The sequence below is a fragment of the Rhodnius prolixus genome, unplaced genomic scaffold, assembly GCF_049639745.1.
Source record: "Rhodnius prolixus isolate KJV_2025 unplaced genomic scaffold, Rpr scaffold_3, whole genome shotgun sequence".
Classification (NCBI taxonomy): domain Eukaryota; kingdom Metazoa; phylum Arthropoda; class Insecta; order Hemiptera; family Reduviidae; genus Rhodnius; species Rhodnius prolixus.
Window position 1 is genome coordinate 17,638,574 of NW_027411603.1, and position 13,067 is coordinate 17,651,640.

A 13,067-nucleotide genomic window follows, 5' to 3' on the forward strand; every position below is an offset into this window, starting at 1 on the left:
GTTTAAATCCAATATTATACAGCGAAAATAGAAAAAGTATAGATAACAAATTCACCAATAATAAATATTAACTAAGCTTACAGCTAGAACGTGTCTTTTGTTTAATGCTTTTCTTGTATGGTTCAATTCATACATTTCAATTATTCAATTGAAATACAATTTATTACAATTCAATTTAACATACATTATAGAATATAACCCTTTACGATTGATGAATTTTAGATAAGCTTCAGTTCACATTCGAGGGCCTTCTCACCTTTTTCATTGTTTTGCGAGCAAATGTCAATTTGAGAACCTCTTGAACAAATAGTGCTTTTCTGTATTTTATTGTAGTGCCAACATAGGTCACGTTGTAAACCTCTTGAACGGTGTTTTTCTTTCTTGAACTTAAAGTTCAGTTTACATCTCGAACACAATGTGATAAGTATTAACCCTCTATTCGTTAAAAAAATTATCTGACATATTTGATTTATGTATTATAGTTTTTATACAATCACTAAACATTTGATTTGTTTATAAAAAAAAATATATAGTGGTGCATTCAGGGATATGGGATACGGGGGATTGTAATACCCCTGAAAATTAATGAAGAAGAGAAAAAAAGCTTTCCTTTCAAATGCAGTAAAAAATGTTAATAAATGTAAAAGTAATTGTAATGCCGCTAAAGACTTCGTTTACTTTCCTGATTTATAAAGAAAAGAATGCCTATTAAATATTGATTTGTCACTTTATACTAAACCAGGGGGATTTATTTTGTCATGTACCAGCAGCTCGTTGTGTTAGGAGCCTCAAGAGGAATTCCAGGATAAAGCTTTGAGATTTTACTCTAAAAAAGAAAGCTTTCAAGCCTGTCACACTCACAATCTCTGTCGTTGATTTGTTACTGGCCCGTTGTTAGGCCCCTGCGAGGTATGCTCTACATCAGCCACTAGCTCAGTAGAGGAGCCTGCGGTCATTTGATAGGCCACCTGGCCTTGCTGAAATAGTTCACTCAGGTAAGTGATTAATGCATTTTCTCCTTCTCTAGCCTGGGGTTCCCACCCCCATTTCTGCTTTTTGAAAACTGAACTAATGCTTTGTTGGTCTTACTATTAAGGCATTGTGTTGAACCACAAAGCATTATTATTTTCAACCCTTCACATTACTTTTCAAGACCAGAATGCCTAAATATGGACGAGCCTGTTTTGCCCACTAATAGATTTGTTCAAGTAGATTAGGCTAGCTCCTACATATCCAAAGGAGTTCCAGGCTGATGCCGATTTTATAATTACGTTATCCTTTTCTTATAATCTCAGCCGCTCAAATGGTTACAGCAACCAGCTCTGTCAAAAAGAGTGTGACCAGTATTTACAGGCTTATTGATTTATCAAAACTTGGATTAACCAGGTACCTACTCCTAAGTTCTCAGGGCCATAAGTTTACTACACAGACTCATAATTTTAAATAAGATCATGTCTCCTAAATTTTCAGCAACAATCTCGTTTAAAAAAGTGATTCTATGGCTACATTAAATGAATTAAACAAAACTGCATTACTTCTCAAGTTGTCCAAACTTCTACTGCAAAACATTTAGAAAAGCCACTGTATAATAATGTATACACATTTTTCCATCTTTTATCTAAAATAGTTTTATTATATCTTATTATTGCTATTATAATGGCTAAGAGAAACATTACTATATTATTTCAATACTAAGAAAAATTTTAATTTATGAAACTATTATTTCTTACTAATATGTATTTCATAAATGTGCCTACTTTAGCAAGAATTTTTGGAATTTCGACTAGGTACAACTTATTTTTGCGATTAATTGATTTTAGATCATTTATTAGCCATACATATTAGTATTTTAGCCTAAATCAAATTGTCTGATTAAGCGTGAAAGTAAAAATTGAATAATAAACTGAAAAATTCTAATTTAAGCACAAAAGTATCCGAAATACATATATTTGGCCAAAACTTTGCTTACACTTACATTAGGTTTAGATTAATATCGGATTTTACTAATAATTTCTTTTATATAAAAAATACTCAATTTAATTCCTAATAAATATTTTTCTTTTGTTCTTCTTACTAGTCATTAATCTACTTTTAAACTCTTAAGCCTTAAAAAAAACTACATAAAAAAGAATCTATTTCTTAATAATCGAGTTTACAATTAAATTTAGAACGTGATTGAACTACTAATGTACATCCAATTGCTTTCCCTAATTAATTTTTCAATAATATCAGCGGCTTCAATGCTCATTTTTGAAAATAGAACTAAAAAGTATAAAACAAAATTCCCTCCCCATTGCCTTATAAAATATTCTAATTCTTTTAAATTCTATCACATTAGAGAATTGCTATAAAGATATTTACAGCACATCTTTCAAAATAAATAAAAGTGAAAACTGACGATTGAAAAAAAAACAAACATATTTTGTAATTATTTTCAAAATGATAATAATTCTTGCTTTTTTAGAATAGCAATCCCTATTACCCCTTTATTTATTATGATAGCCCATAACATTGTGCCATTACAGTTGTTTTACAGCGCTGGAAAACATCTTTTATTTTTATTTTTTTAAAAGGGGCTTAACACAAGGTGCTTTTTAAAGCATTAATTTCAAAGTAACTTAAAGACTAAGATAATAATTGTTACATCATTCATAATCACTTTTTTTAATGTTAGGAAAGGCAGTTATTTTTGTGTTTAACTTATAGACGTATATAATGAGGTAACTTATCAAAAGGCAGTTAAATTCCTTTATATAAAATAGATTTAGTATAAATAGATATAGAAATTAAACTTAGACAACACATTTCTATAGAATATTAATTCGTTTCGAATATAAATAAGCTTATGAAAATTAGCACTTTTTTTTTGCACCTCAGAAAATTACTTCCCGATAGCATAAAGAATTCGCAAGAGTTGGCTTAGCCATTCAAAATTCACACATGTATGGAAATATATGCAATTTAAACATTTATACAAAATTTAGAATGCATTGTGATTAAACTGCTACAGCATTGTGAGATATTGCAGTATCTATTCCTCAAAGTAAGCGTTTTCAACAATTAAACATAAGTTGAAATGCTTTCTTTTTTCGCTCCAGCAATTAGAAAAATTCACCAAGTATCAGAAATGTTTTTGAAAGAACGGCATCATTTCAACAAACTTCTCATAACTGCCATAGCTGATCCTTTGTAGCCATCTCCAAAATGATTCCTAAAAACAACAATTTTTGGTCTTGACTGATTGGGTCATGGATTCATAAAAATTGAATTCCTTGGCACCTAACAATGATCCATCCGACATGATTATGAACAGCTTATATGAAGGTGAAAATAACCAGCCATTCCTTACTCAAATAGCAGTAAAATAATAATAATGATAGATAATAATCATAACATAGGCAAGGGATCAGTTATGTGGTTAGCGTTTTGGACCCCCACGCGGAATCACGTTCTAATACATCTGCTGGATCTGATATTTTCTCTTCCTAGAAACATCTTGCAGCTCACTGTCCGGTTATGGGCATTTATTTTTGTAACGAGAGAACAAAGTCCAGAGACAGGCAGTGAACTGAAAAAAGCTCCAATAACCTCAGATGTTGACGGTCTTAAATTAAAAAAGAAATAATACTTACCAATGGTTGAGATAATGAAATAACGTGTAAAGTCTGTGTCTTCCTTCAAAACCCGAAGCTTTTGGAATAATCTTATGATATGCATCATAAAAGCTTTTTGAAAATGTCCCAAACATTCCGGCTGTGGCAAGATCATATTCATGATGTCCGTAGAAGGCTGCAGGATCGAAAAGTACTGAAAGAAACAATAGCAATAAGTAATTAATTCAACAAAAATTAAATAATTTTTTTGCTGTCAGACATTGAAAATATAGGATTAATGCTCGAAAAATCTTTCGTAAACATAAAGTTTTTTTAAGGAATTCTTTTTCTTAACTTCTCAGATTTTTTTATTTTTCTGTCATTTTTTCCGCCCTTATTTTTTTCAGAAAGCAATAGGTAATGCTCAATATCGACTCTGAATTCAGTTTATTTTGATTCTTCTGCAACAAATTTTGAAAAATATAAGATTGAATGTATTTTTTTTTGTTTACATTGTTTTCCCTAATGAATATTTCTTCACCAAAATAAATTAAAACAGCACAGACATCTTTCTTTTCTATACCTCCCTAGTGAGCGCACCCTCCTATGAAAAACCATATCGCTTCACATCTTTCTTAACCATTTCAATTAAAGACAAACACGATCTTTTTCTCTTCCGCCTATTTCAAGGGTATCAAATCATCATTAATTTCGGAATGCTTGAGTATTCCACTCTCCAGACGTATGTCTTTTACATTTTAGTGAGGTTAAAACTATATTATTTTAATCTATTTATTTATTCCTTCAATAATCATTTATAACTTCAATTCAATATCCAATCTTCTAGTAAATGCTTTAAGCCTAAAATCCATTTCTGTGGCAAGTAACTTTCTCAGCTATTGAAACCGCACAGTTCAAGGTCTCCATCCATACAGAAGGATGCTTTACGCATAGCGGTATAAATAAACCTTTGCGTGTTTTTTTGTACATGAATACGTTTGTATCTGTACATTTGAACTGAGCAAGCCTATGGCATTCTTAGCCTTAATCAATACAAAACTACTTGAAACACTAATAACATCGGTCTAGATTGTATCTGTGACTTTCCCAGTCATAAACTAAATTCATTAAATTCTGCAGACAACGATCAAGCAGAAAGATGCGTGGAGTGAATATTCGGGAGAAAATGATTTTAGTAATTGGGTAAAATAACTTTAAGGCATATACACCATAGGCTGATTCTAAAGCCAACATTTTATTTACTTTCGTCTATTTACCTTCAAATGAACAAAAATAACTGGGCAGGAAGAAAAAATCAGATTGCATTACGAAAAAATAAATGCTATAGACCTTACTTATACATATTTTGAATTTCAATAAACAAAATACCTGGATGGCGCTTGGTTTGGGCAACATTTCCACTCCAGAAATCTCCATGAAGGAGTGAAGGTCTAATTTTCTGATCTTTGAAAAATTTAGGAAGAATTATTTGTAATCGTGACCACATTTCAATTGAATCCCTGTCTCCTTTCTGAAAACAAAAATCAACTGAAATACCCTTTTATGATTTTAAGAAAGATCTCACTCTGCTCACAAACTTTTCAACCTAACAATATATAGTTATTGCTCATTGTTTTTGGTGACTGATTCATCAATCCAGATATTTCAGTAATAACTGAAATAGGCATTATTCTTTCCTTCCAACTAAATTTACAGATAACGAACTCTGATTTTTAAGTCAAACACTATCAGAACAGTTCTAAAAACAATGGATTTCATTTTAATAACTTCCACTGCATTAAGCGGTCAAAAGTTGATCGAAGCTTGTGAAATAAAGCAAAACAAAACGAAACACTAGAGGATAGAATTTTTTATTTCTGGTTACGTGGAGTTTTCGAGTAGTGAAAGGCGGACAAGCTAGCAAAGGTGGGTTGGTTCAACCCAAATTTTCACTGGACAGGTATTAGCAATTTTAGAGAAATTATGGAAAACCAAAATTTAAAATTGGAAGAAGTTTTATCTATCACTGTTATGGAATTTTTCAATTTAACAGAAATATTAACACCCAATTGGAACTAGAGAAACTTGCAGTCCTAATTTGTATAAATTAAATTTCCATTAATTAAGATTCTAAATTATATTTCATGTTTTATACTTACCTCTTTTTCTAAAAGCCTAAATTGATAATCCAATCTATTTTGAGAAAAAAATGCCTGTAAAAAAAATGGTTTTTAAAATTAACGTCAAATTGAAATTCTTAACACTTAATGCTCAAATTCAATAAAGCAGTTAATATTCAGTTGACAATAACGCTTACTTAATTTTAAAAATGGAACTTACGACCCAATCTTCATTCCATTCATTTTCCTGAGGTATATAACCACAGCAAGTTACAGTGTGGAATCCAAAATTGGGTACATAATCCATTTGCACTTTGTCAGTTATTCTGTTTGATTTATTTTCTAGCAGTACATTTTGCATATGCATTTTCGCCAAATCTTCTCCTAATTTTTGTGAAAGACTTCTTAGTCCTTTCATTTCTATAAATTCCATTACTAAACAAGCACCTCCATCCGGATTGTCTAAGACACTTATTGGTCTTGGGACCGTTACTATCCCTGTAGCGCCTAATGCCTTCAACCCTTCCATTTCTCCCTCGAACATAATCCTTGCCTAGAAACGGTAATACAACAAATTAATGTCAAAATTTAAAGTATACCTTATTAAAAATAGGTCGCTAGTAGGTTATAGTCCAAACAAAATTGTATTGTTTTTTTGGAATTCACAAAGCAAACCTGCATCTTAATATGATATACACGTGCTAAAAAATGGCATGATAAAAAGTTGGGAGATTTTTCTTTTTTTTTGCGATGGAAATATCCCCTAATTATTTCAATTTTCTTCGAATGATAGAGAGGTAATCTCAGGACTAACGGCGTTTTAGTCTTCAAGGAGGATTGTCGAGGATAGTGTATTAAGAGTCCAGGTAATGTGGGTTAGCGAGAACTGAAGAGAAGATGAATTGATAATAAATACCTCGTGATCTACTATAAGACAAAGCATGTTAAAACTAAATTTTTTAATGTATTTCATAATAATCTGCTATTAATAAATAGCAGAAATAAAATTTTGTGCGAAGTACGATAAAATTAATTACGAATATGTACCTTATAAGATGTCAGCTAATTAGATTCTACTAAAGTTAATTCACCAATAATGCAATATTGAGGGATTACATAAGAACTTTTCATTCTCTATTTTTTGTAATCTCATCAAAATTAATGATTGAATTAGTGACTTTCATACAATGCAATATAATAATAGTAACAAAACCTGGGGTCTGCCGTTGCTTTTAACAAAAACTGTTCCATTATCAGTAATGTAAGCTTCACCCTGATTAATACATCCTCCTCCACTTTGACCAGTTCTGACCAATGTAGAAGTATTAAGAGCAGTTTTTAAAAGAGTTTCCATTTTCATATTAGGCGTAGCCATCGGGCAAGGTGAATGAGACTGCATTTTGAAATATTTTTCACACAATTAAAAACGTCAATTCTAAAAACTTCCTATTTTTACCATTATCACTGTTTACCAATGTCGAAAGTAGTGAAACCTAAATTAACCTCCCATTTAGCCAAATAGTGAAATTTGTTTAATTTTGAAATTTAACTGAAGGGTTAGAACATTTTTAAATTTAATGGAAGAAAAATTTGAAAGAAATAAAAGTAACTTAACGTATTCTATTGAGATAAATTTGTCGTAATTCAACCTGAAAAATAAAAATCGATTACGATATAGAGTAATATTCTAAACAAGAAAATATTTAAAATATACATTGAATATTCTTGTACTTAAACTATTCGATGAAAAAATGTCTTTTTTAGATACATTTATTAGCTAGTCCAGCTTCTCTTTTAGTTAACACGTGTGTGCTGTATGGTAGAGTAGTATGTACTATGTACATGTAGTAGTCCTGTTTTAACCTTTTATTGCTCTTACTCTTTTGGTCTTTTGATTCTTCCACCTCTCAAGATTCGCAGCCATTTTTAACTTTTTTTAATGGGTTTTCCTTGTATTTTCTTCATCATTTTGAAAGTTGAATTACATATTATTATTTTAGTTTCTTTATTTTGTCATATTAATTAAGAGCTTAAAATGAAAAATAAATACAATATTAATTAATTCATTTATTTACAAATAATTATTTACACATTTTTTTTACAATAAATCTTTACACCTTAAACTTATATTTAACCATGTTACCTATTCCAAATAATGTATAAGATTACCAGAAGCACATTTCTATAGGCCAAGTGGTAGGTCGATTTTCTTGACAGTACCGAATAGATGAGAACCATCTAATATTTACCAACGTACTGCTGGAAGTAAAGAAGAGATGGTATAGGTAATAATTTTACATGAATGCTGAGCATTACTTTTCTGCAAGCCGATAGCACTGGAACTTTTGAAGAAAGTTACATTTTATTTCAACTAAATTCCCACCTTGTGTAAGGCTGCAGAAATCGGAGCATTTTTCCGCCAAAGTAAATATTTTATTAGGCACTTCAAATTCGTAGCAATCAATTTAAACCATTCTGTTTACACTTTTTTTGAAAAAAGTTTAATTTGGTTCAAAATGTTTGTACTTCCACAATAAACCCGCCTCGAACTACACTTGCTTACCAGTGAGGAAGGTTACATGTAGGGGTAACTGTATTATTTAAAAAGGTAATAAATCGTAAAAATGCTTGCAATAGAGAAAAATTAATTAAACCTACTACCTATTAAAGTGTTCTGTGCATTTAGTGCATTTGTAATACTTTAAAATTCTAATGTTGGAATTGTATTTCATACGGAGGGGGGTGCGAATTAAAACAAAAAGCAAAGATATACTTTTATTTGTGCAAGGAAATAATTATTTTTAAACGAAAAAAAAGATGAATAGGTGATTCAAGTAATATAACAAGAGCGTAAATTAGAGAAATACTTAAAATAAAACTTTATAACAGTAAAAAACATGCAACTAACTAGCATATTCATGTTCGAGGGTTTGGGCATTCATAATTCTTAAGTCAAAGGACTTGAATTTATTTGTTTTTAATTATTGAAAAAAACATGATTCACCCAAATAATTAAGGCAAATTAAAATAAAAATAATTATTCTCATTATTTATTATTACTGTATTAATTATTAATACTGAAGTTACTTAGATGTCGCATTGAAATACAATTTTAACTGACGAGGGGAGGCTATCACGTAAGTAGGAGTGAGTCACTGACATTCAATATTCTGTTGTAGTTTTCTGCTTGATTTGAGAGTGATAAGTATGTATGTACTATATTATACAATTTTATAATTCCAAAAATGGACTATTTAGTCGAAAAGAATTTGTTCTTCCCTTACTTTAGTGACATTTTCGTTCAATTTTTTTATTTCTTTTTTAGGTATGTTCTTGGTTTTAGAACATTATAATTGGCAAGTTTTCGGCTTACACTGAATGATGTTTTCTGACTATAAGTGTTTTTGATCACTGTTTCTCTTTCATGAAAGTGTTATCATATAAAAAGTAGTTTCGAAGTTTTATTAGTATTGTTCGTTTGGACATTGTTTTTTAAGAAATAGTTGTACCTCTATTGTGAGTTAAAATTTAGAATGTATTAACGTTAATCATTAGGTTATGTATTGCTAATTTCACAATTTTAAAATAGCACCTTAATTTACTGGCACCTTTGATATATACATAAAAGTATGAAAATTAATGATAAAAACTTATCCGCATTTGCAGTTTCTTTAAATGGTATTGACAGGGAAGGGTGGTTAGTAAAGCGCGGAGAGATTAATAAAGCGTTTCAAAAAAGGTGGTTTGTTTTAAAAGGTAATTTATTATTTTATTTCGACAAAAGATATGACAAAGAACCCACGGGAGTAATCATTTTGGAAGGATGTACCATTGGTCAGTTATTAATTGCATATTTCTTGTATTCATTTCAATGATGAAATTTGTTATAAGTTTTGATACTAAATTTAGAACTAGCTGAAGATGACGGCCAATTCGGTTTTAAAATTGTATTTCATGGGCAAGGAAATCGAACTTACGTTTTGGTCGCTGATTCGCAAGATTCAATGGAGCAGTGGATGAAAGCGTTAGCTTGCGCAAGTTACGATTACATAAAGTTAATGGTTTCAGAATTACAAAGACAGTTGGAGGAAATGGAAGGTTTGTGCCTGCTCAAAACTTTATAATTTTAAATTAATTCTTGCTTACGTAAAATGCATTTTTTTTTTTTTTTTTTTAGTAAATGTACCGTTATCTAATGAAGATAATTCCTGTGGACATCCTGTACCTCCTCCCAGAACCAGGCACAATCCATTCAATAGAACTCTTACTACTGGATCCCATAGCAGATCTCATAGTATACGTTCTGCTCCTGGAAGAACTGATCATGATAGTTACAGACAAAAGTGATATATCTTTTTTTTTCTACTCATGAATCTCAATTAATTGTCCTGAGTATTTTATCTTAACTGGCCTGTTAATAATTGTACTGTAAGATGATAGATTAAATTAACTAAATGATAAAACCTGTGTTTTTGCAGGATAACATTCCGAGAATTGCATAACATTTATAGTCGACGGATACTTCAAGATTTCAATGAGTGGAAATACCAGCAGAGGCAACTTCAACAACCTTTGATTCAGTTGTAAAGTGGTGAATGCTAATATTGTATTGCATTTAAACAATATTACTAGTTTTTTTTGGCGAGTTTTGTTGCAAAAGTGTATGTAAATAAATTAAAAATTAAAATGTTTGATACATCATGCTTTTGCCTAGATCAGTGGCTTGTTTTCAGTATTTAGACACGTTTAATTATTTACTTCACCTGTCTGTACATTTCAACATTCAAAAAAGTACTTCAAAATCAAAAACGTCAAATGACGACAAAACAAAACATTTAGAAATTAACATAAGCCAATAACTCATCAGAAGAGTACTTGAATAAACATAACAATACTAAAAATTACATATACTATGTAGTTGTGGAATCTAGTCTCATAACCTACAAAAGGGATATTCTGATTTCTTTTTCTTAAATAACTTAGAGGTAATTTTCAAGCTAGATTAATTGAGATGTTTCTTTAATTGTAAAAATTATAAATAAAGAAGTTGTAATTATTTCGAAATAATTTTAAGAGAAAGTACTAAATGCAAATACCTGTACTTGATAAGATTCCAAATGGAATATATTGAATACGATAGACAGAACCTATGTACATACTGTGTATGTACACTGGGCCAAAAAAGTCTGTGAACACTAACCTAAATTTTATTACTTTTATTATTATCTTATTAGAAACTTCTTTTATTTTCAAATGAAATATACTATTCGATAGACAGAAACCAGAGTTTTTCATTTTATATTCAATCTTTTATTTTTGTTCAACAGGAATATCACAATTAAATGTTTAACAAAACAACACCCCAAACGAATGCAAAAAGTCTGTGAACACTTTGCAGAAATAAATCATTCTTACACATTGTACGTGAATTATAAATTTTAAAAACTTGTAGGACCTCCTATGTTCCTAATCACTTCCAACAAGCGAGCTTTCATCGATCCTAATAATTTTGTGGTCGTCAATGTTGGAATTTTATCCCACTCTTCTAAAATAGCGTTTTTTAGTTGTTCACGGTTTCTTATTCCTCGTTTATTTATTTCGCGGCTGATTTCATCCCACAAATGTTCTATTGGGTTAAGGTCTGGCAATTGTGGAGGGGTGTTTAGGCGCCAGAGTGTATTATTTAAAAGCCATTCCCGAGTTTTTAGTGCGGTATGTTTCGGGTCATTGTCTTGTTGGAAGACAAACGTTCCCTCCAACCCTAATTTTTTTGAATTTTCTTTTAAATTGCGTCTTAATATATCCACATACACATATTGGTCCATCATACCATTAATTAGATCTAACTTGCCCACTCCTTTAGCACTCATGCACCCCACACCAGAATGTTGCCTCCCCCATGCTTAAAAGTAGGCTTCATATTTTTCATTTTCATAGCTTCATTTCTTTTTCGCCACACTTTTTGTCGTCAATCAGACCCACATACATTGAATTTCGACTCATCTGAAAAGATTACGGTTTCCCAGAAACTAGAAAGCTTAGAAACATATTCTTTCGCGAAATCCAATCGGCGGTTACTATTTATTTTATTGATTAAAGGTTTTTTCCTCGGGACTCGACCGCAATAATCGTATTCATGTAATTTATTTCTAATTGTCTGTGGTGTTACGCTTACACATAACCACTTGATAATTCTTGACTGATTTTTTGAGCGCTTGTCCTGGGTTCTTCTCGAACAGACTTCAGAATTTGCAGTTTATGAAAGGAATTAAGTTTTGGTGGCCGTCCACTGCGTGGCCTACTAATCACATTTCCGTACTTTTTAATTATATTATGCACCGTTGAAGGGTTTTTTTGAACTATCTTCCCTATTTCTCGAATACTTTTTCTTTCATTTCGCAACGTCACAATAAGTTCTCGAATTGGTCTGGGAACTTCCATATTAGTGGTTAAATATGTACTAATTAGATTATTTATTCACAAAACTGACTGTAGTGGTTTCTACAATACAATAGAGAACTTTGAAACTTTATTCAATCGTTTTTCTGTTTGTTATCTTAATGTTTTTACATATTTATACAGCTGTTCACAGACTTTTTTTGCATTCGTTTGGGGTGTTGTTTTGTTAAACATTTAATTGTGATATTCCTGCTGAACAAAAATAAAAGATTGAATATAAAATGAAAAACTCTGGTTTCTGTCTATCGAATAGTATATTTCATTTGAAAATAAAAGAAGTTTCTAATAAGATAATAATAAAAGTAATAAAATTTAGGTTAGTGTTCACAGACTTTTTTGGCCCAGTGTATGTAGTATGAATATTAATCCTAAATTTCATTTTTGTTTTGTATGGGTAGAACAACTTTATAGTGTTATTTATGAGTTATGTAGTTGCTAGGAAATTCCAAATATGCCAGTAAATTGACCTAAAGAAAAAGTCTTTTAATGTCTCATGTTTTCAAAAACGACATAATAGATTTTTCGAGTGCTCTTTCAAAATATAATGGGCTCCAGTACTTTGAATTCTTATTTGCTTACTTTTTGAGCTCAATATGAGAAGAAAAAACTTACGGTAATTCAACAGAAGTTAAAAGGGGTTGTCTTGATGCAGCCTGCAGTGAGAACAACTAATTATGTATAGGGCGATTTACAGCACTGCAAGGATATGTAAGTTCATGAGTGGAATAATGTGACTATTTACCACTTCCTTGAAGAATAGTCAATTCAAAGTTTCTTCAACCATCTATACGATGCTAGCAAGTACAAGAAAAATTAAGTCGGTATAAAACTGAGAAAGCTCTGAAATATAAAATGATGATTTTCTATTACTTTGATGTCTGGTCAAATTGCCGGT

General features: G+C 30.7%; 2 protein-coding genes across 2 annotated transcripts; one reads left to right on the forward strand and one right to left on the reverse strand.

The window, feature by feature from the left end:
• Positions 1 to 2,550: 2,550 nt before the first annotated feature.
• LOC141452144 (ketosamine-3-kinase-like) lies at positions 2,551 to 7,601 on the reverse strand. The gene is made up of 7 exons (XM_074124038.1): positions 7,445 to 7,601; positions 6,927 to 7,362; positions 5,934 to 6,266; positions 5,753 to 5,806; positions 4,983 to 5,124; positions 3,633 to 3,807; positions 2,551 to 3,211 (listed from the first exon to the last, which is right to left on the reverse strand). The coding sequence occupies exons 2-7, from the start codon at positions 7,110 to 7,112 to the stop codon at positions 3,148 to 3,150; spliced, it is 954 nt and encodes a 317-aa protein (XP_073980139.1). The 5' UTR covers positions 7,113 to 7,362; positions 7,445 to 7,601; the 3' UTR covers positions 2,551 to 3,147.
• Positions 7,602 to 9,342: 1,741 nt separating this feature from the next.
• On the forward strand, positions 9,343 to 10,426 carry LOC141452147 (sesquipedalian-1-like). Its single transcript, XM_074124043.1, has 4 exons — positions 9,343 to 9,547; positions 9,623 to 9,811; positions 9,891 to 10,056; positions 10,192 to 10,426. Exons 1-4 carry the CDS (start codon positions 9,343 to 9,345, stop codon positions 10,298 to 10,300), a joined length of 669 nt encoding a protein of 222 aa, XP_073980144.1. The 3' UTR covers positions 10,301 to 10,426.
• The last annotated feature ends 2,641 nt before the right edge of the window (positions 10,427 to 13,067 follow it).